At 35.4% G+C, this 22,715-nt stretch overlaps 1 protein-coding gene across 4 annotated transcripts in view; it reads right to left on the bottom strand.

Moving 5' to 3' along the window:
- The window catches only part of LOC126886450 (zinc finger protein 227-like), a 284,346-nt gene that overhangs the window by 234,953 nt on the left and 26,678 nt on the right, over window positions 1-22,715 (bottom strand). For 2 of the 4 annotated variants that reach the window (XR_007698623.1, XR_007698622.1), the window contains exons 2-3: window positions 3,275-4,039; window positions 1,936-2,602 (exon numbers count right to left, since the gene is read on the bottom strand). Coding sequence is in view for 2 of the 4 variants with exons in the window: in XM_050653392.1 (XP_050509349.1) it covers window positions 2,052-2,854; window positions 3,107-4,039 (1,736 nt within the window). In the remaining 2 variants the exon portion in view is untranslated. Of the gene's footprint in view, window positions 1-1,777; window positions 2,855-3,106; window positions 4,040-22,715 lie in introns of those variants that run through there. The other 2 variants (XM_050653392.1, XM_050653391.1) reach the window with 2 other exon arrangements.

The raw sequence follows: 22,715 nt of genomic DNA, 5'->3' as shown, positions 1-22,715 counted from the left end.
TTAACAGATCAGTATCCGGGAATTAATTCCAAAATATTTAGAAATAATATGAAACAGTTAAATATTCAACTGGTTTTTACAGCAGTGGACTGCCCATTTTCGAATGGTTTAAATGAAAGACTTAATCAAACATTAGTTAATAGGATAAGATGTAAACTAAATGAAACTAGAAGTAGAGCATGGACAAAAATAGCTGAAGAATGTATAGATGAATATAATAGAACAGATCATTCCGTAACCGGATACAGCCCAGAATATTTGCTTTTTGGAAAAGCGGATCCGATTGTTCCCGAGGAACTTTGTGAAACAAGAAATGTATCAAAAGATAAGCAAATAGCTTACAAAAATTCAGTACGACATCATGAATATAATAAAAAGCTGTATGACAAAAATAGAAAATTCCATGAATTTAAAGAAGGAGATTGGGCATATGTAGAAAATAAATCCAAACTAAATAGAAAAAAACTTGATGAAGTAAGACTAGGTCCATTTCAAATAAAAAAACAAATTTCAAATACTTTATATGAAATAGATATCGGATACAAAAGGAACGATATGAACTATTTTCACATCTCAAAATTGTTGCCTTGTGACCAACCATAGACTTTCATGGTTTGTCATACCTGTTGGTGGGGGGATGTAAAAATAAAACTATGTTTATTTTCAATAAAACCACATTTAGTTATTTTAAGTTATTTATAGTTTTAGGTGGCATGGCTGTGTAATTTTAGTTTGAATGACATTTGTAAATAATTATTTGACAGTTGTCAAAAACTCAGAGTAAGAAATAGCATGTTCTTGATTCTCTTTTTTAGGTTTGTATTTTTAAGTTATTTTAGTATTGTTGTATTAATGTTTATAATCTTTATTGTACATATTGTAAATAAACTCTTTTTTAGATGAATTCATACGGCTATCTCTTACACGAATAAGAAGTATGAAACTACTCTTATATATATTTACAAATAAAACAACAAAAAAATCTTTCTGATATAAAAATTGTCCTTTAATTCTATGATGAACTTTATATTTGCAAAATAACCCGTACGTAAAAGAAAGTTCTTTATTCACTCAAAAACAGGTCATTGGCATGGGTTCAAAAAATGCCAATTTCGTTTCGATGGCACGTGCTAAGATGGTTTACTCAAGTTTACTGACCTGATAATCGTAATGGGTCGGCTCTTAAGAAAGGAACAGCTGGTTGTCAAAACAGTTGTCAAGTGATAGTGACTAAAGTTGATAGCAAGCATCGCCCCGGTATAGGAACTCTTTAAAATATCTCTGTTTTATCTTTGAAATGAATCAAGAAATCTAAATAACTTACCAATTATTGAGTAAGGCACTACACTAAAACTGTACTATACTTTTACTAAAACAAACGCCCTACTTCGGACGCAATTAGACTGTACTGATCAAAAACTAAAGGCACTATGAGAATTCATATATGGATCTGCCTTTTTATAAAGTCGGGGTAGGTAATTAAATTCGTGGGAAGATTGAGGGTGGATTCGAACAGGAATTCGATGGTGCTCGACTTATCAGCTTGTGAAAGTTAAAAAAACAACGTACCTTTTTGAGTTTTATGTGTCTCGTATAGGATAAGGATTTTACTGTAGATTAAAACCGTGAGAAGTTAATCTATAGGGACTTAGAATAACATTATAGCACACACTATTTTACATGCAAAAACGTAAACGTTATAATATGAGAGTATAATATACAGTTCTATGTACATTCGCAAATTTAATTTACCATGAAACCTTAAAATTCTCCATAATTTTCCCCCCAAAAAATCCCCTAACCATTTCTGCTTAGAAAAATTTCCCTAGACGCTTTCAAATTACCCCAAAATTGTGGAAAATGTCTCATTCGGGCCACAATGTTCAGCGAAGATCTTTCAGCGATTACGGAGGCAGCAGCGTCAGTAAAACGTACCTTAATGTGTACCTCCCGATTAGAACCTCCAGTCATAACATCACAACGGCGGTCGCTGGTCGCACGGAAACTTTCCTAACGGACTGATGGCAACATTCCGCTCATGAACACCGGGACTAAGAGTTTTCTCCACTATGCACTCTCAAATGTCTTTTTAAATCAATCGCTTGAATGAATTGCTTAACACAAATTTCACACTTGTAAGGTTTTTCTCTAGTGTGTATTCTCAAATGTGTTTTAAAATGATCTGCTCGAATAAATTGCTTAAAACAAATTTCACACTTGTACGGTTTTTCTCCAGTGTGCACTCTCAAATGTCTTTTCAAAGAACTTGATGTACTAAACTGCTTTAAACAAATTTCACACTTGTGTGGTTTTTCTCCAGTATGGACTCTCAAATGTGTTTTCAAATCACCTGCTTGAGTAAATCCCTTAAAACAAATTTCACACTTATAAGGTTTTTCTCCTGTGTGCACTCTCAAATGACTTCCAAAGATACTTTTCTGAGAAAACTGCTTAAAACAAATTTCACACTTGTAAGGTTTCTTCCCAGTGTGCAGTCTCAAATGTGTTTTCAAAGAACTTGATGTAGTAAACTGCTTAAAACAAATTTCACACTTGTGAGGTTTTTCTCCAGTATGGACTCTCAAATGTGCTTTCAAAACACCTGCTTGAGTAAATCCCTTGAAACAAATTTCACACTTATAAGGATTTTCTCCTGTGTGCACTATTAAATGACTTTCCAAGTTACTTTCCTGAGAAAACTGCTTAAAACAAATTTCACACTTGTGAGGTTTTTCTCCAGTGTGTACTCTCATATGTGTTTTCAAATCACTCGATTGACTAAATCGCTTAAAACAAATTGCACATTTGTGTGGTTTTTCTCCGGTGTGCAATCTCAAATGCTTTTTCAAACTTCCTAATTCAGTAAAATTCTTCAAACAAATTTCACATTTATGTGGTTTTTCTCCAGTGTGCAATATCAAATGCTTTTTCAAATTTCCTGATTTAGCAAAATTCTTCAAACATATTTCACACTTGTACGCTTTTTCTTCAGTGTGAACTGTCAAATGTACTTTCAAATCACTTGATTGATTAAAGTGCTTAAAACAAATTTCACACTTGTGAGGTTTTTCTGCAGTGTGCACTCTCAAATGAATTTTCAAACTACCTGCGTTAGTAAATTGCTTAAAACAAATTTCACACTTGTAAGGTTTCTTCCCAGTGTGCACTCTCAAATGTATTTTTAAATAACTTGATGTAGTAAACTGCTTAAAACAAATTTCACACTTGTGAGGTTTTTCTCCAGTATGAACTCTCAAATGTGTTTTCAAATCACCTGCTTGAGTAAATCCCTTAAAACAAATTTCACACTTATAAGGTTTTTCTCCTGTGTGCACTATTAAATGACTTTCCAAGTTACTTTTCTGAGAAAACTGCTTAAAACAAATTTCACACTTGTGAGGTTTTTCTCCAGTGTGTACTCTCATATGTGTTTTCAAATCACTCGATTGACTAAATCGCTTAAAACAAATTTCACATTTGTGTGGTTTTTCTCCAGTGTGCACTCTCAAATGAATTTTCAAACTACCTGCGTTAGTAAATTGCTTAAAACAAATTTCACACTTGTAAGGTTTCTTCCCAGTGTGCACTCTCAAATGTATTTTTAAAGAACTTGATGTAGTAAACTGCTTAAAACAAATTTCACACTTGTGAGGTTTTTCTCCAGTATGAACTCTCAAATGTGTTTTCAAATCACCTGCTTGAGTAAATCCCTTAAAACAAATTTCACACTTATGAGGTTTTTCTCCTGTGTGCACTATCAAATGACTTTCCAAGGTACCTTTCTGAGAAAACTGCCTAAAACAAATCTCACACTTGTGAGGTTTTTCTCCAGTGTGCACTCTCAAATGTATTTTCAAATTACTTGAGCGACTGAATTGCTTAAAACAAACTTCACACTTGTGAGATTTTTTTCCAGTCACAATTTTCCTATTTTTATTTAATGTTTTTCCTTCGACATGTGGATTCATATAATTTCCTTCGTGAGATGAATGTTCAATTAGTGCCTCCATGATCTCCATTTTGTTATTTTGGAGAAAATCTAAAAAAACGAACTCACTGTAATATAAATATTAGAGTAAAAGGGAAAATTAATGTAAAAATAAAGAAATAATCAAAATTTTTTTATAATGGCATGGCCTATATGTCAATCAGCCAGTCACAACATGACTGAGACATATCAAGAAGAATAAACATTTAAAGACCGTAAAGTCCATAAAATATCAATAACCAAGAAAAGTTAGTTCAGTTGAGATGTAATTTAAGTACCTACTGAAATAAAAAAGATGGTACTAAGCTGAGGTAAGCTAATTACAGCTTCCTGTCAACATCATAGGTGTGTTCAAAAACGATCTACAAAAATTTAACAACAATAACAATAATATAAGAATAATTAACAAGCCGGTGAGGTCCTCAAAGTTCCATAGCAAGTTTTTTCTTTGTTGTTGTTTTCCGCGGCTCCCTATTCAATTCGAAAACTGCCTTGCCATGGACTGTCCAAGTTGCTCACCACATTTTCTCTATATACATACGAGGACAGATTGATATTAAACTAGCCTTTGATAGATGGCGCTACTTGACATTTGCCATTCATGACCTGACGCCTGTCAAAATTTTAAAAGCAATTAGTTTGGTTTTTACAGCTGTCAAAAGCAAGCAAATTTTGTGTTTTCGGAGAAATGTAAAAAATCGAGTATGGTTCGGTGATTAAGTTCTTCCACAAAAAGGGTAAAACAATGTGCAAATCAAAGCCGACCTGGACGAAGTGTATGGTGAGGTTGCACCTTCATTAGCAATAGTAAAATTGTGGAAAGCTAAATTTGTTCGTGGTTGTACGAGTGTTTTTGATGATGAGCGTCCCGGGAGGGCACATGAAGTCACCACGCCGGAAAGGATCAACAAAGTCCATGACATGATTATGACAGATCGTCGAATTAAGCTCCGTGAGTTAATAGAGGTCGTAAACATCATGCCCCGCGCACTCTAGTAAAAAAATGTTATCGTATTTAGTTTCCTTCCAATTTTACAGAGGCGCTGATGTCGGCATCGTGATTGGTGGAACATGACTTTTGACAAATCTTGCACTGACTAGATTTTGTACGGGATTTTCAAGAGGACGCGTGCCACCAGAGATCCTGCGCTGTCTGTGTTCAGTCATTATGGTCGATTATTATTTTGTGTTTGTAGTTTGTTTGTGTCACCATAAAAAGATATTCAGTAGTGTTTTTTGATATTTTTGTTATTTTGTAATCGAGAACCTTTTTAAAGGTAAGTTTTTCTGATTGTAGGTACCCACTGTTTATCCAACAGTTTTAAAATACACATTTTATTTCGTGTTTTGTTGTTAGGTCTAATAGCTCCGATCAGCTGTTGTGTGCAGACGGTGGCAAAATTCAACAAGTAATCATATATTTAATCCAAATTAAATACAGTAGGAAAAATTAAAGAATACCCATGAACGAACATATAAAACACGCTGTATTTTCCTGTCACCGTGTCACACAAAAAATTGGCCAGCGCAAGTACATGTAATAATTATTGTTACATGTACTTGCGCTGGGCAATTTTCTTTGTGACACGGTGACAGGAAAATACAGCGTGTTTTATATGTTCGTTCATGGCTATTCTTTCATTTTTCCGACTGTACTCATATTTCTATGTATAATGTTACATTATTGTATAAATAAATAATTAAGAAACAAAAGTTGTTTGTGTTTTACCTTTATTGTCCACTTGAATAAAATATTAAATATTGGAAGTACCGTATGGAGGCTATGATGTACCTAGCATGGAGGCTAGATTACGCTACCCTTCCTATCCAATCAACAACAAGAACGTTTAAAATTTCACACCTATCATGTCGAAGCTACAGACCACTTATGTGGAGGCCAGATTTGTAGTATCCTTCCAATATTGGCGGGTCAGATATGCACGCTAAGTGCGGTTCCAGGCCCGTCGGCTGGAGAAAGAGGGGGTGAGTTTAGTCGGTAGGCGGCCTAGGCCCGCGGTGAAGCGTGCCGGACTGAATCCGACACACCTGGGACACCTTCCCAGAGGGTCTTTTGAAGATTCTCACCTCCCAAAAAAAAAGTATCCTTCCAATTAACCAGGTGCTGAAATGGCGCTGAAATACGTTACATATTTTTTGAAGAGTAAGATCGCATTCTACCCAATCACACAACACTTTTTTCTATGCAAAACGTTTCCTACGAATGCGTACACTACATCATTCACCATCATTTTGACATTAAAGAAAACGCTATCCACGCGATGTGTGCCGCGTTTGCTGACAATCGATCAAATGCGAAAACGTGTGACCACTTCGGAGACGCTTTTGGCGATGATACGGCGCGATCCGAAGGATTTTTTTCGTCGATTTATCACCGTTGATGAAACCTGGGTGCATTATTACACACCGGAAACCAAAGAACAGTCGAAACAGTGGCGCAAACGCGGCGAAGGCCCGCCGTGCACAATCGGCCGGCAAAGTTATGGTTTTCTGGTATGCGAAGGGCATCATCCACATCGACTACTTGGAAAAAGGAAAAACAATCAATGGCGAGTACTACGCAGCATTATTGGATCGATTCGATGCCGAATTGCGTCGAAAACCCCCGGTTTGGAACGCAAAAAGTGCTCTTTCACTTTTCAAGACAACGCACCGGCTCACCGATCGGACGTCGCCATGGCAAAATTACACGAATTCTCTATGAATTGGTTGAACACCCATTGTATTCCCCAGATCTTGCCGCCAGCGACTTTTTCCTATTTCCAAATCGAAAAAAAAAAATGGTTCGGAGGACGCCGTTTCGAAACAAATGATAGAAGTCGTCGCTGAAACTTCGGCTTATTTTGAAGAGCTCGAGCAAAAGTACTATTCGGATGGGATAAAAACATTGGAACATCGTCTTACTAAGTGTATCAAGCGAAAAGGGGACTATAAGTCCCGGATTAAGAATCTTGAGACCCCTAGGCAAACCAAGCTATGAGGCCCCTTAAAAAGCCCCCGCCTTCTCCCTTTAAAACCGCGGAAACCCCTACCATGTCCTAGCGGCATTCCTTAGATAATATAGTGGACATTTTGTAGACATAAATAAATTGTTTTTCATGCAAGTGTTGAAGCTGAGCTGTAAAGAATTTGAACTGCACTAGTTCATCTCCAATTTCAGGTTCAATATCCTCAGGATACCAAATACTGAGTTCACTGACTTGTACGCTGACAACCGACGACTCAGCTCAGTAATTAACTTATAGAAAATTGATAGAAACGTTTCAACCTTTAGCTTTTCTTCACCCTATAGAAAAACTTCATTGGAATTAGCATCATCCAAATGTAGTTTTCGTTGACTCTCGTCGGAATATTCAGAGTATTGTAGATCGCAGGCTCTTAGTCAGTCAAATTATCTCTTTTGGATTTTAAGAACTCCATAAGTGAATTTATAGACTGAACTGCAGTTTGAATTGCAATCTCTTCTCTCTGTATTGATTTGCTAACAGCGTTGATGCGTTCTAAAATTATTGGACATTATGGACATTGTCATTCATTATGAATGTTTCTTTTTTTGACATGTCTTTCAAAAAACACTTAGTCTCATCAACTGTTTCAGCTTTCTGATTAGTGTCTTCAGCTAACGTATGAAGAGCAGGTTTGAAGGCATTGTAACCTTTAGACAAAGCTCTTGTTGCATCAGACTTTTCACTCCATCTAGTGCTGCTTGTTCTTTTAATGACTAGATCGTAGCGAATGGGACCGCTTAGTGGAGTTTCAACTTTTCAACGGTGGGTAGAGGCTGAAAAAAACTTATACACGGACTGAACAAACCCAGAATACGATATATACGGAGCACTAACTCCAACTAAATTAAGCGAGTGTGCGGCACAAGGAATGTAAATTGCAAGTTTGTTAATCGTAGATAAATGAGCCTAGATACCATTGTATTTGATTGACATGTTTACTGACTTGTCGTATGATTGTCCTCTCATGTCGTTTATACCTTTTATTACTTCTTTAAAGATCTTTGAAGATAAGTAAGAAGAGTTTTCAGTACCATAGCACCTTATTGCCACAATACCATCAGCACCTTATTGCCATACTTGGCTAAGTGAGAGCTTAAAAAATGATCGTTCTCTACAAGTAGCTCTACAATGCCTAAGTAGTTCCCATTATTTTGTGAATCAAGGATCTCTGTATCACCTCTAAACGCTAATCCGCGCGGAGATAGAAACTTAAACTTAGTCTTTAAAGGACTACTCTTTTCAGAACTTGCATCCAGTAACCTCGTTCTTGATTAAATTGAATTTCCAAAGAGTTCCTTTTGCTTTTAGTACTTTTCTAATGAGAGAACCTAAATATCGCTTACTCCGGTTGATCATTTAGGACAAAATCGAAGGAAAACACTGGGTTGGACGAAAAGCACTGTCCTGGCTGCGTAACATAAGACAATGTACAGATCGAACGGTCGATGAATTGTTTCATATAGCTGCTGACCGAGAAACATTTCATCAGCTCGTTAATACGACGATACCCAACGCTTACATAGTACAGATACAGTAGGTACTGTTCCTTCTACCAAACGGCATTCATTAGTGACTTAGGCTTTCAACATTGGCTTTCTATGTCAACAAAAATATGCACTGTAATGTAGTTTTATGCGTCTATTATTAGTCTAGTAAAATAAAATTACACTACATGTAAATCAAAATCTAAATTCGTACAGGTTGAAACAAATTTTATATCAAAGTTTAGGTGGGTACAAAAGATATTTTCAAAAAAGTATCCAAATCATACAAGGGGATCATTGTTTAAATAATTAAAAAGGGGTAATTTTTGCAAAAAAAATACTTTTTTAACTGCTGAGGTCATTCAATTACTAATGAAGGTCTATAGTAATATTTTCTGCAAAGTTGAAGGGTAAATCTGTCACATAAGACTTACTAAATTAAATTTGACCCCCTATTTATTTAAATAATTATACATAAAACTTTAAAAACAAATTTGCAAAAAAAATATTTTTAGCGTTTTAAATAAGCACTATAAAATATCTTATTTTACAGGAGAAGTTGCGCTATGTTATCAGTATTAACCAAAAGAAAATCGGTCCAAAAATATTTAATATTTTTTAAGATATGGAATTTGTTTATCAAATGTTACTCTATTTTCAATCGCAAAAACGCGGTTGTTGCCAAAGAAATATTCACCTGTATTAAATCCTATTATTTTTATTCTGATGTATATTTTCGATAAATGTATTGATAAATTCAAATTTTAATTAAACTTCCCCCTAAAATGGCATTTGAAAATTATTCAAATTTGTTTATAATTTGTTTTTTTAATAACGTCACGGGTATTAAATATTTTGAAATGCCGTTTCGATAATTGGGTTCCTGGTAATTTTTCACTAATTAACAAATATTTTTGTCTTTTTTTCCTCTTCTTTTTTTTTCTTGGAGTTATATTACTATGGGCCCTTTTAGGGTTAAGTTTTATTAAAAATGTCGAATCTCTAAGTTGTAGATTCTATACCTAAAAATATTAAGATTGGTCTAAAATCACTTAAATAAAATGTGACTACTTACTGAGTTACAGGGTGTTTTATTTAAAAATTTAAAAATTATTTTTACCAAGTACTTTCAAACTATTTGACGTATCCTTATCATACTTGGCAGAAAGTGTGGGTATTATACAGTCTACTAAATTGTGATAAATAAAAGTTTCTAGCTACTACCAGAGGCGTACGACATGGAATAGTTAATGGTTAACCCTTACCAAATGCTACGCCACTGAGGTAATTACTATTTTAGCGAGATTTTTCGATTCTCCAATACTTTCCAAGTAAATAATATACTCTTTACTGGTAACGCTTAAGTCGTTAGTTTTCGAGATATTGGAAGTTAAAAATGAAACGGCATAGTTATTTTGATTCATTCATTCATTCATTTTAAACTTCCAATATCTCTCAAACTGATGACTTTATCGATACCAATAAAGCTACTTACATACAAAGTATTGGAGAATCGAAAAATTTCAAAATTTCGCTAAAATAGTAATTCACTCAGTGGCGTAGAATTTGGGAAGGGTCAATCATTCACTATCCCCTGTCGTACGCCTCTGGAACTAGCTAGAAACGTTTATTAATCACAATTTAGTAGGGTGTATAATATCCACAATTTCTGCCAAGTATGATAAGGATACGTCAAATAGTTTTAAAGTACTTGGCAACAATAATTTTTAAATTTTTAAATAAAACACCCTGTAACTCAGTAAGTAGCCACATTTTATTTAAGAGATTTTAGTTAAATCTTAATATTTTTAAGTCTACAATCTACAACTTAGAGATTCGATATTCTTAATAAAATTTAGCCCTAAAAGGGCCCGTAGTAATATAACTACAAGAAAAAAAAAAGAAGAAAAACGACAAAAAAAATTTGTTAATTAGTAAAAATTCCCAGGAACCCAATTATCGAAACGGAATTTCAAAATACTTAATCCCCGCGACGTTATTAAAAAAACAAATTATAAACAAATTTGAATAATTTTCAAATTCCATTTTAGGGGGGAGTTTAACTGAAATTTAAATTTATTAATACATTTATCTAAAACATGCATAAAAATAAAAATAATGAGATCTTAAGAAGGTGAATATTTCTTTGGCAACAACCGCGTTTTTGCAATTGAAAATATAGTAACATTTAATAAACAAATTCAATATCTCAAAAAATATTAAATATTTTCCGACCAATTTTTTTTTACTTAATACTGGTAACATAGCGCAACTTAGTCTGTAAAACAAGATATTTTATAGTGCTTATCTAAAACGCTAAAAATAATTTTTTGCAAATTTGTTTTTAAAGTTTTATATACAATTATTAAAATAAATAGGGGGTCAAATTTAATATAGTAAGTCTTATGTGAAAGATTTACCCTTCAACTTTGCAGAAAAGAATCCCATAGACCTTCATTAATAAGTGAATTACCTCAGCAGTTAAAAAAGTATTTTTTTGCAAAAATGACCCCTTTTTAATTATTTAAACAATGATCCCCTTGTATGATTTGGATACTTTCTTGAAAATATCTTTTGTACCCACCTAAACTTTGATATAAAATTTGTTTTAACTTGTACGAATTTACATTTTGACTTTTTTTATTTTATTAAGCTATATCACTTTTATGGTATTGCGCGATATTTTAATTTTTCAACATAATATGATTTATAGTTTTTATTTAATTCCAATTATTACTTTTTCGTTTTGGGCCCTACGAGGCCCCTAGGCAACTGCCTACTTTGCCTAATGGTTAATCCGGCACTGGGGACTATGTTGAGAAATAAATCGATATAATCCCAAAAAATTTGGTTTTCTCTGTCAAAGGCTAGTTTTATATCAATCCACCCTCGTATACATATACACACATATTTATAAATAATCAAATTAAGCGTTAATAAAACGCTCCTGCATTTTGCTCAGCTGGAGTGCACACAAAACCAAGGTAAAAAGACGCAGGGGAACATGCTGCCAAATTAAAATGGAGCTTCCCAGGACACAATACTCTTCTTCATGTGCCGTGCTCGATTATCGAACGTTGGCTATCAAATTGGCTATAGTCATTTTGTTAACGGCAGCTCGGAAAAAGTATGTAGAGGATCTGTTATACCATTCTCTCAGGTTTTTAAGCCATGACGATCTTCTTCGACCTGACCCTCTTCTTCCGTCTACCTTGCCTTGTATTATTAAATGGAGTATATTATATCTCTCTGGGTGTCGCATAACATGGCCAAAATATTCAAGTTTTCGATTTTTAACTGTTCTGACTTTTCCATCCGGTGCAAAATAACTTCGTTACGAACTCTATCCACCCAACTTTCGTAGGATTCTCCGGTATACCTAGATTTCAAAGGCACATTCCCACAAAATGCCCGCAGAGCCAGATTTAAAGAAGTGGGGGCCCCTGGGCAGATTTGATCCCTACCTCCTATTATTAAAAAAATGTTGATCTACTTTTATAAATATATCTTTAAATAATAAAAAATACAAGAGCTGCAACTTGTTACCTACAGTAAAATAGTAAGATGTATAGTTATGGTTCGGGTACTTTTTGAGATATCTTAATAGAAAATTCCTTGATTGTGTCAGACATTTGCTTTCATATCAGGCATATGTCAGTCTAGTTGCTTTAAGAAATCGTGTTCAATGCTCATTATAGAGATGACCATAGACTGAAGTCGATTTTTAATTTACTTAAGTTTTGAGAATAACCTCTACCACTGCAGTTAGCATCAGAATTAAATATAACCATATAACCAAAGTGTCACATCAACGTTTGGAAACGCACCATTCAAATTCTTTTCTTTTAGCAGTCGGTTTAAAGTAAGACATATTGTTTATCATCTAGGTTTGGAAATATCAGAATCTAATGAAATGCATTAATTGTTTAATTTTTTTATTTTTTAGAACACAAATTGGCTTTGAACTATTTTTCGAAGCAATTTTTCACTAGATAAGTACATATAAAAATTTGGGATGAATACTTTTTCTATTCGCGAACTCAATCGACTATAGGTGGCAGTGCAGTTGCACGAAAATGGCCGATGTAATTGGGATAACGTGTTTTTATATAATTAATATTTTTATTGATGTAATTAATTAATATAAATAAATCATTCATTAAATGAACATACCCAATAAGCATTCAATCGAAGCTGATACATAGGTTAACGGATGATTTGTTTACATTTTCATCTCAATTCCTCTAGTTCTAAATAAGCGGCAGCACTCTCGCTTGAGTTCGCGAATTCTCATACAATATATCAATTATGATGTCACTACCTGTACATAATGAACTTCATTATGATACAGATTTTCATTAAGATACAGATTTTTAACCAATAGAATCGCGATATGGCATTCGCGATAAAGGTAGCACACGCGCAGTGACCAATGGCGAGTCAAATATATACGCTTTGACAGTTCTCAATACGTAAACAAACTGTCAAACTACTTAATTTGTTTGCGTTACAAAATTAATACATTTGAATATATTTTTTGTGATGTATGATCATAGAAAAAATCGTGTATACAACTTGCATTTAATTATCATTAAGAAGCTCGTATTACTCATACTCGCTTCATAATGACCATCATTAAATGCTCGTGGCATAATATACTATTATGACGCCGTTTTATAAACATTTCACCAGCTTTTTTCCATTGAAGATTCTCAAATGTTTCGTGTAAATTTCAAATTTTACACTTGTAAGGTTTTTCTACAATGTATACTTAGTGTGACCAACTAGCCCGAAAAATCCGGGACATGGCCCGAATTACAAAGTTGTGTCACGGCGTCCCGGACAAGGCTTCCGGGCCATCCGAATTTTAATATTTTGGTAAAAATCTATTATGAAATATTGGATACGTTATTCTTCAAAGCATTCACATCAAATTGAATTGGTGGGACGAAAAAGTCGACAATTTCTAAAGTGTAATACTAATACCACCTCCAAAACGTATGCATTTTATTTTTTGCGTGGGTAATACAGTTTTAAGAAAAATAAAACGGTGAACTTTTTTTCGTTTCTTGTATTTTAAAACGTATTTTAATTATCGTCTTCTGAAAAAAAAATGACCCGATTTTCATTGAAAAGTCCCGGATTTCAGGTATTTTTTTTCAGCCTTGTCCCGGATTCGACTCAATTGGAGTTGGTCACACTATGTATACTCTTAAATCTGGACCCCAGAGATAAACTACACTATGTCATTTCGAGCAACTGTGTTTAGCGTGTGTTTGCAACAAAGTTTAGAGCACTTAGTATGTTAATAAAAATCTGATATATCCCATAATCGGTCGAAAGACAATATGACTATATTATGTTTTAACCAATTTGTGTAATCCAACTAATAAAATAAGTGGATTAAGGGAACCTATTCAAAACCATGTCGACTTAGTGTAGTTTACCTCCGAGGTCCAGAAATGTGCTTTAACCCTAGAGCGGACGCGCTGGTGCAATCATCATCATCAACCCGTACTCGTCCACTGCTAGACATAGGTCTCCCTCAGCTCTTTCCACCTTTCTCTGTTTTGTGCCGCTTGCATTCAGTTGCCGACAATACGCTTCAGATCGTCAGCCCATCTGGTTGGTAGTCGTCCTCTGCTCCGTAGTGCTTCTCCTCGTGGCCTCCACTCGACAATACGTTTTGTCCATCGGTTGTGTGACAATTTGGCGACGTGTCCTGCCCAATTCCACTTGAGCGACGCGATTCTTTCGACGGCGTCCGTTTTTTTTTTGTTCTACGACGTATTTCTTCGGTAGGGATTCGGTCCCTCAGGGAGACACCCAACATCTGGCGCTCCATAGCCCTCTGAGTTATGCAAATCTTGTTCACTACCTTTTTTGTGAGTGTTAATGTTTCCGCCCCATAAGTGAGTACAGGCAACACACACTGGTCAAAGATTTTCCTTTTCAGGCACATGGGTAAATCCGATTTAAATTCATAGCTCAGTTTACCAAACACTGCCCAGGCTAATCCTATGCGACGTGGGAGCTCGCACGTCTGGTTATATCTTCCCAACCGAATTTCATGTCCCAAGTACTTATAAGATGCAGTCGCTCAATATCCATTCCATCAACAACAATATTACGATTTAGCATTACTTTAGGAATGGGTGGCGTAGGAGTAATTGTGTTATTTGCTTTTATACCTCTCAGTATCTTCCTATACTGTATGTCAGACATTTGATTCAGTGGACGGAGAATAGGGCCCCTACAAACTAAATGAGAATTGTGTTGCCAATGTTGCCGCTCTGAACGGCAGCGGCGTTCTGTGAAAGATAGTATTATGCAGGCAATTGTAGAGGATTGTCGCTGTTAATTACGTGAAATACTAAAGGAGGATTTATTTATTATAATTCACAGAATGGCAATCCTGCTTGCAATATACAACAATACTGATTCTAACGTTTGAAACATAGAATAGATTGACAATGAAGTGTTAGTTGAATTTGTGAGATTTCATTTCTTTAGTGTCTTTGTCTATTGCAAGTTAAATTTAATTGGAGTATTTTTGCTACCAAGCTCCCAGTCATGCAAGTGGATTAATTTTTGTTTTTTTCTTTATTATAATATTTTTTGTTACTACTGATTTTAGATTGCTAAAAAAATATTGTTTAAATAGTTCTCGCTAAAACTTGCATTTTACTAGTGGAAGGACTAAAAGGACTTACGGTGGAAGAGGTTAGAAAAGTTTTAGAAGATATGTCTGATATAGAGGAAATTAATGACACAGATGACGGAGACTGGAGCGACATTGAAGATGAGGCTGCTTATGCTAGTGACTCCGTTTCTGATATGAAAGTAGATTATGATAGTCTGCCTGGCAAAATCGATAATAACTTTTATACCGGTATAAACAAAAAAACCAAATGGAGAAAGACTAGTTATCATTCACAAACTTCCAAGACCAGATCAAAAAATATTATAACAACATTTCCTTGTCCGAAAGAGACTGCAAAAAAACGTTCCAACCGAGAATGAGGCTTTTGTTATAAATTGTATTATAAATGATATTTATCGTGATAATGATAAGTGATATTTCCTAAAACTTTATTTACTATAAAATATTTAATAGTTATTTATGATATAAGTGTTAAAAGTACAATTTTAAGGCACGCATGTGAAGGTTTGCAGAATGAGCGAAGCAAAAGGTAGACCTTTCTGAGAATGAGCGAAGCGAAAGGTGGAAAGGTTCGAAACCTTTGAAAGGTGGAGAAAGCCACTGAAGCAGTTCTAAAACTTTAATTTACTACTGGTCACATATTTGCACCACGCGCCCACTCACGAAATAATAAAAGGCACGTCCGCTCAAGGGTTAAAATTACTCGCTTGAATAAACTGCTTAAAACAAATTTCACACTTCTAAGGTTTTTCTCCACTGCACAAATCATACATACTTTAGACCTTTCACGTAAATGGTCAAGGTCAAAATAGCAAATCAGTTACCATTCCAATCTAGAGATGTCGCATTCAGTCAATTTTCTTGTCAGATTTAACAATTGACAGTTGACAATTAAATTAATGGGTTATTTTTGTATTTACTTTTTACTTTATAATTTGTGCCTTCATTATTATAGTAGTGTTACATTTTTAATCAGATTTAACCACAATTTTATTAACCTCCTCTCCGTTTTTATGAGTAGAGCTAGCTGACGCGGCAGACTTCGTACTGCCTCAATAAATAAAAGCTAAACTTTTGTATACTATACACTTAAAATAAACAAAAGGAATTCGTAATTAATAAACAAAAAATGTTCGATATGAATGAGGTTTTATTATTATTTTCAATTAATTACACATGATGTTTGAAGTAATAGAATTTAAAGAAAAAGACTAAGTTTTCACTCTAATGGCATATAACATATCCCACCAGAATGAAAACAATGGGAACCTTCTCTGGTTACACCTCCGAGGCTTCTACAATTTGCAAGCCATACGGATGCTGAGACTAAGGAAGATGAGGGAATTCTACAATTTACAATTCACGTCCCATCTGCTCAGCGCGGTAAAGTTCCAACGAGACTGGTTCCCTTCATACTCCACACAGAGTAAATGTAAATCAAAAATGAATAACCATTTTCAATTTCGTTGCAAAACGAAAATACAGCCGAACCATATTCCAGTCCAATCAGAGAGTGCTGCAAGCACCTCTACCGGTTTCGAAACTTATTAGTCTCTCATCAGGAGGCACATATGCTGCTCTCCCTGATCCAACCAAAACAAACCCCAGCGTGCAGTCCCGAATTGCAACGAACGAAATGGCATAGATGCCCTAGCGGCAACTGCTAGCAAGAGACTAAGTTTTCACTCTAATGGCATATAACATATCCCACCAGAATGAAAACAATGGGAACCTTCTATGGTTACACCTCCGAGGCTTCTACAATTTGCAAGCCATACGGATGCTGAGACTAAGGAAGATGAGGGAATTCTACAATTTACAATTCACGTCCCATCTGCTCAGCGCGGTAAAGTTCCAACGAGACTGGTTCCCTTCATACTCCACACAGAGTAAATGTAAATCAAAAATGAATAACCATTTTCAATTTCGTTGCAAAACGAAAATACAGCCGAACCATATTCCAGTCCAATCAGAGAGTGCTGCAAGCACCTCTACCGGTTTCGAAACTTATTAGTCTCTCATCAGGAGGCACATATGCTGCTCTCCCTGATCCAACCAAAACAAACCCCAGCGTGCAGTCCCGAATTGCAACGAACGAAATGGCATAGATGCCCTAGCGGCAACTGCTAGCAAAAGACTAAGTTTTCACTCTAATGGCATAAAACATATCCCGCCAGAATGAAAACAATGGGAACCTTCTCTGGTTACACCTCCGAGGCTTCTACAATTTGCAAGCCATACGGATGCTGAGACTAAGGAAGATGAGGGAATTCTACAATTTACAATTCACGTCCCATCTGCTCAGCGCGGTAAAGTTCCAACGAGACTGGTTCCCTTCATACTATACAGAGTAAATGTAAATAAAAAATGAATAACCATTTTCAATTTCGTTGCAAAACGAAAAACTGGACTGGAATATGGTTCGGCTGTATTTTCGTTTTGCAACGAAATTGAAAATGGTTATTCATTTTTGATTTACATTTACTCTGTGTGGAGTATGAAGGGAACCAGTCTCGTTGGAACTTTACCGCGCTGAGCAGATGGGACGTGAATTGTAAATTGTAGAATTCCCTCATCTTCCTTAGTCTCAGCATCCGTATGGCTTGCAAATTGTAGAAGCCTCGGAGGTGTAACCAGAGAAGGTTCCCATTGTTTTCATTCTGGTGGGATATGTTATATGCCATTAGAGTGAAAACTTAGTCTTTTGCTAGCAGTTGCCGCTAGGGCATCTATGCCATTTCGTTCGTTGCAATTCGGGACTGCACGCTGGGGTTTGTTTTGGTTGGATCAGGGAGAGCAGCATATGTGCCTCCTGATGAGAGACTAATAAGTTTCGAAACCGGTAGAGGTGCTTGCAGCACTCTCTGATTGGACTGGAATATGGTTCGGCTGTATTTTCGTTTTGCAACGAAATTGAAAATGGTTATTCATTTTTGATTTACATTTACTCTGTGTGGAGTATGAAGGGAACCAGTCTCGTTGGAACTTTACCGCGCTGAGCAGATGGGACGTGAATTGTAAATTGTAGAATTCCCTCATCTTCCTTAGTCTCAGCATCCGTATGGCTTGCAAATTGTAGAAGCCTCGGAGGTGTAACCAGAGAAGGTTCCCATTGTTTTCATTCTGGTGGGATATGTTATATGCCATTAGAGTGAAAACTTAGTCTTTTGCTAGCAGTTGCCGCTAGGGCATCTATGCCATTTCGTTCGTTGCAATTCGGGACTGCACGCTGGGGTTTGTTTTGGTTGGATCAGGGAGAGCAGCATATGTGCCTCCTGATGAGAGACTAATAAGTTTCGAAACCGGTAGAGGTGCTTGCAGCACTCTCTGATTGGACTGGAATATGGTTCGGCTGTATTTTCGTTTTGCAACGAAATTGAAAATGGTTATTCATTTTTGATTTACATTTACTCTATGTGGAGTATGAAGGGAACCAGTCTCGTTGGAACTTTACCGCGCTGAGCAGATGGGACGTGAATTGTAAATTGTAGAATTCCCTCATCTTCCTTAGTCTCAGCATCCGTATGGCTTGCAAATTGTAGAAGCCTCGGAGGTGTAACCAGAGAAGGTTCCCATTGTTTTCATTCTGGTGGGATATGTTATATGCCATTAGAGTGAAAACTTAGTCTTTTGCTAGCAGTTGCCGCTAGGGCATCTATGCCATTTCGTTCGTTGCAATTCGGGACTGCACGCTGGGGTTTGTTTTGGTTGGATCAGGGAGAGCAGCATATGTGCCTCCTGATGAGAGACTAATAAGTTTCGAAACCGGTAGAGGTGCTTGCAGCACTCTCTGATTGGACTGGAATATGGTTCGGCTGTATTTTCGTTTTGCAACGAAATTGAAAATGGTTATTCATTTTTGATTTACATTTACTCTGTGTGGAGTATGAAGGGAACCAGTCTCGTTGGAACTTTACCGCGCTGAGCAGATGGGACGTGAATTGTAAATTGTAGAATTCCCTCATCTTCCTTAGTCTCAGCATCCGTATGGCTTGCAAATTGTAGAAGCCTCGGAGGTGTAACCAGAGAAGGTTCCCATTGTTTTCATTCTGGTGGGATATGTTATATGCCATTAGAGTGAAAACTTAGTCTTTTGCTAGCAGTTGCCGCTAGGGCATCTATGCCATTTCGTTCGTTGCAATTCGGGACTGCACGCTGGGGTTTGTTTTGGTTGGATCAGGGAGAGCAGCATATGTGCCTCCTGATGAGAGACTAATAAGTTTCGAAACCGGTAGAGGTGCTTGCAGCACTCTCTGATTGGACTGGAATATGGTTCGGCTGTATTTTCGTTTTGCAACGAAATTGAAAATGGTTATTCATTTTTAATAGAATTTAGTTAGGAGTAACAAAATAAAGTTTGTAGCGTAACAGTTACATTCTTAAATTTGTGTATTAACATATTTGAAATTATTACATATATGTATTTGTTTAATCAAATAAAATTAGACAAAATTAATAAAAATTAAATAAAATTTTATAAGCTGCTGCTTGTTCTTTTCGTTTGCTCAGAATTTTTCTCCTGCTTGCCGTTCGTCAGAAAAGTTCCGTTTAGAGATATTTTTTGAAAATTTCGAAAAATTAAAAAATTCATATTTTGCCCAATTTAAGTCCAAAAGTTAAACAGTTGCACTTTTATTCGATGAAATTTGTCTTCTTCTGTCCTCAGAATATTTCTACGGCTTAAGATATTGTATTTTGGACACCGCTTGCGCTAGAGAAAAAAATTTAGTACGGTTCTGTACGGAAGTCAGCAAGGAGTCTACCTACTTAATTTCGTATTTTTCACGTCATTATTATGACAGTTATGACGTCATGGGCAATCCGCTTATGACGTACGGGCATGAAAAATAGATAACAACCTATTCTCAGTCCTGCCGAAATATAGGCGTAAAATTTCATGAAAATCGGTCAAACCGTTTCGGAGGAGTATGACAACAAACACTGTGAAAAGAGCATTTTATACATATAGATGTAAAAATTTTGGTGGCTACTAAAATATATATACCGTATAAACCTTCCCTGAACCTTCACAAACAATTCAACATCAAAATTAGCCAAATCGGTCCAGCCATTCTCGAGTTTTAGCGAGACTAACGAACAGCAATTGATTTTTATATATAAGATTTTTAGTTTACACTAAGCGTTGGACCATTCCGTGCTGTGTTTCTCCACATTTAAAAAACAATATAATGGATCCTGAAACTGTTTATTCCAATAGACGAGTGTATCATCAACATTTCGGGCATATTTTTCGGAAGTTTGTAAAAAATTAAAAGGTTTTTATCTAAACAATCTTAGTACAAGATATTCTTTCAAAAATTTTAAAATTTTCATTCAACTAAATAATAAACATGATTGTATACAAAAACAGTGCTTTCACGTAACACATAGCAGTAGTGTTTATCATTTTAAAAACAAATTGGAATAGTTGAAGTTTCCAGTAAAACTAAGATTTTTGTTTATGTTGGTATAATTTCTGCCCCGATTATAACACTACCTACTACCATAACTGTAGACAAGACTTTTAGCATTCTTATGTAGATGGAACTTTTAAGGTAATTTGTTACTAGTATAATTATTGAATAAAACATTGAATTGCCTTTCTGTTGTTTATTTGTACCTTTTATTTCAAAATTTCCGCACAATTTAATATTTGAAACTCCCGCGTAACTAAATTTTGTCAATTTAGTTCCCTTTCCAAGCAAAAGATGGCGTTAATTTGTTCCAAAAGATTAACATGGCCGTGAAACGTCTAGAGTATGTATGGTTTGTGCTCCACTGTGCACTCTCATCAAATGTTTTTTTAAAGCACTTGCTTGATTAAATTGTTTAAAACAAATTTCACACTTGTAAGGTTTTTCACCAGTGTGTATTCTCAAATGTGTTTTTAAATTAGTTGCTTGAATAAATTGCTTAAAACAAATTTCACAGGTGTGAGGTTTTTCTCCAGAGTGTACTCTCAAATGTATTTTCAAATCACTCGCTCGAATAAATTGCTTAAAACAGATTTCACACTTATGAGGTCTTTCCCCAGAGTGCAGTCTTAAATGTTTTTTCAAAGAACTTGATATGGTAAACTGCTTAAAACAAATTTCACACTTGTAAGGTTTGTCTCCAGTGTGCATTCTCGAATGTGCTTTCAAATCACCTGCTTGAATAAATTCCTTAAAACAAATTTCACACTTATAAGGTTTTTCTTCTATGTGCACTATCAAATGACTTTCCAAGTTACTTTTCTGAGAAAACTGCTTATAACAAATCTCACACTGGTAAGGCTTTTCACCTGTGTGCACTCTTAAATGTGTTTTCAAATGACCTGGGTTAATAAACTGCTTAAAACAGGTTTCACACTTGTAAGGCATTTCTCCAGTGTGTACTCTCATATGTTTTTTCAAATCACTTGATTGATTAAATCGCTTAAAACAAATTTCACATTTGTGTGGTTTTTCTCCAGTGTGCACTCTCAAATGTGTTTTCAAATTACTTGCTTGAATAAATTGCTTAAAACAAATTTCACACTTGTACGGCTTTTCTCCAGTGTGTACTCTAAAATGTGTTTTCAAAGTATTTGCTTGAATAAATTGCTTTAAACAAATTTCACACTTATGAGGTTTTTCCCCAGTGTGCACTCTCAAATGGTATTTCAAAGAAGTTGCTGTAGTAAACTGCATAAAACAAATGTTACATGTGTATGGTTTTTCTCCTGTGTGTACTCTCAAATGTTTTTTCAAATCACTTGATTGACTAAATCGCTTAAAACAAATTTCACACTTGTGAGATTTTTCTCCAGTGTGCACTCTCAAATGTGATTCTAAATTACTTGCTTTACTACAATGCTTAAAACAAATTTCACACTTGTAAGGGCTATTTCCAGTTACCACTTCCATATGTTTAGTTAATGTTTTTCCTTCGGCATGTAGATTCATATACGTTCCTTCATGAGATGAATGTTTAAATAGTGCCTCCATACTTTCCATTTTGTTGTCTTGGAGAAAATCTAAAAAACAAACTGACTGTAATGTAACCATTTGAAGTAAAAGGGAAAGGGAATGTAAAAACAAAGTGTTCACATAACTTCTTACAACATGTAAGACATTTTAAAATATTTTTAATTTGTATAACTCCAACTTTGAGTGCAACACTGCCAACGCTGTAAATATGTAATAATAATAATAATACATTAGCACTACAGGCCTAGGAGACCCACGGCTTAGTTGACTATTATATTCCATTCGTTTCTGTTCCTTGCTTTTCTTTCCCAGTTGGCCACTTTTAATCTTCTGATATCTTCCTGCACTTCCGCTTTCCATCTTGACCTTGGTCTTACTATTCTCGTCCTACCCCCTATTGCACTAGTTAGGAGGCACTTTGGTATCCTGGTTTGATGCATTCTCTGCAGGTGTCCTATCCATCTTAATCTATGAGTCTTTATGAATGCTATTATGTCAGACTCTTTGTATAGTTCTTTTAATTGTTGGTTTGTTCTGCGTGTCCATATTCCATTTATGGTTTTTCCGCCGTATATTTTTCTCAACACTTTTCGTTCCCATATC

Source organism: Diabrotica virgifera, chromosome 6 (assembly GCF_917563875.1).
Source record: "Diabrotica virgifera virgifera chromosome 6, PGI_DIABVI_V3a".
NCBI classification, from domain to species: Eukaryota; Metazoa; Arthropoda; class Insecta; order Coleoptera; family Chrysomelidae; genus Diabrotica; species Diabrotica virgifera.
This window is presented reverse-complemented; position numbering and strand designations above follow the sequence as displayed.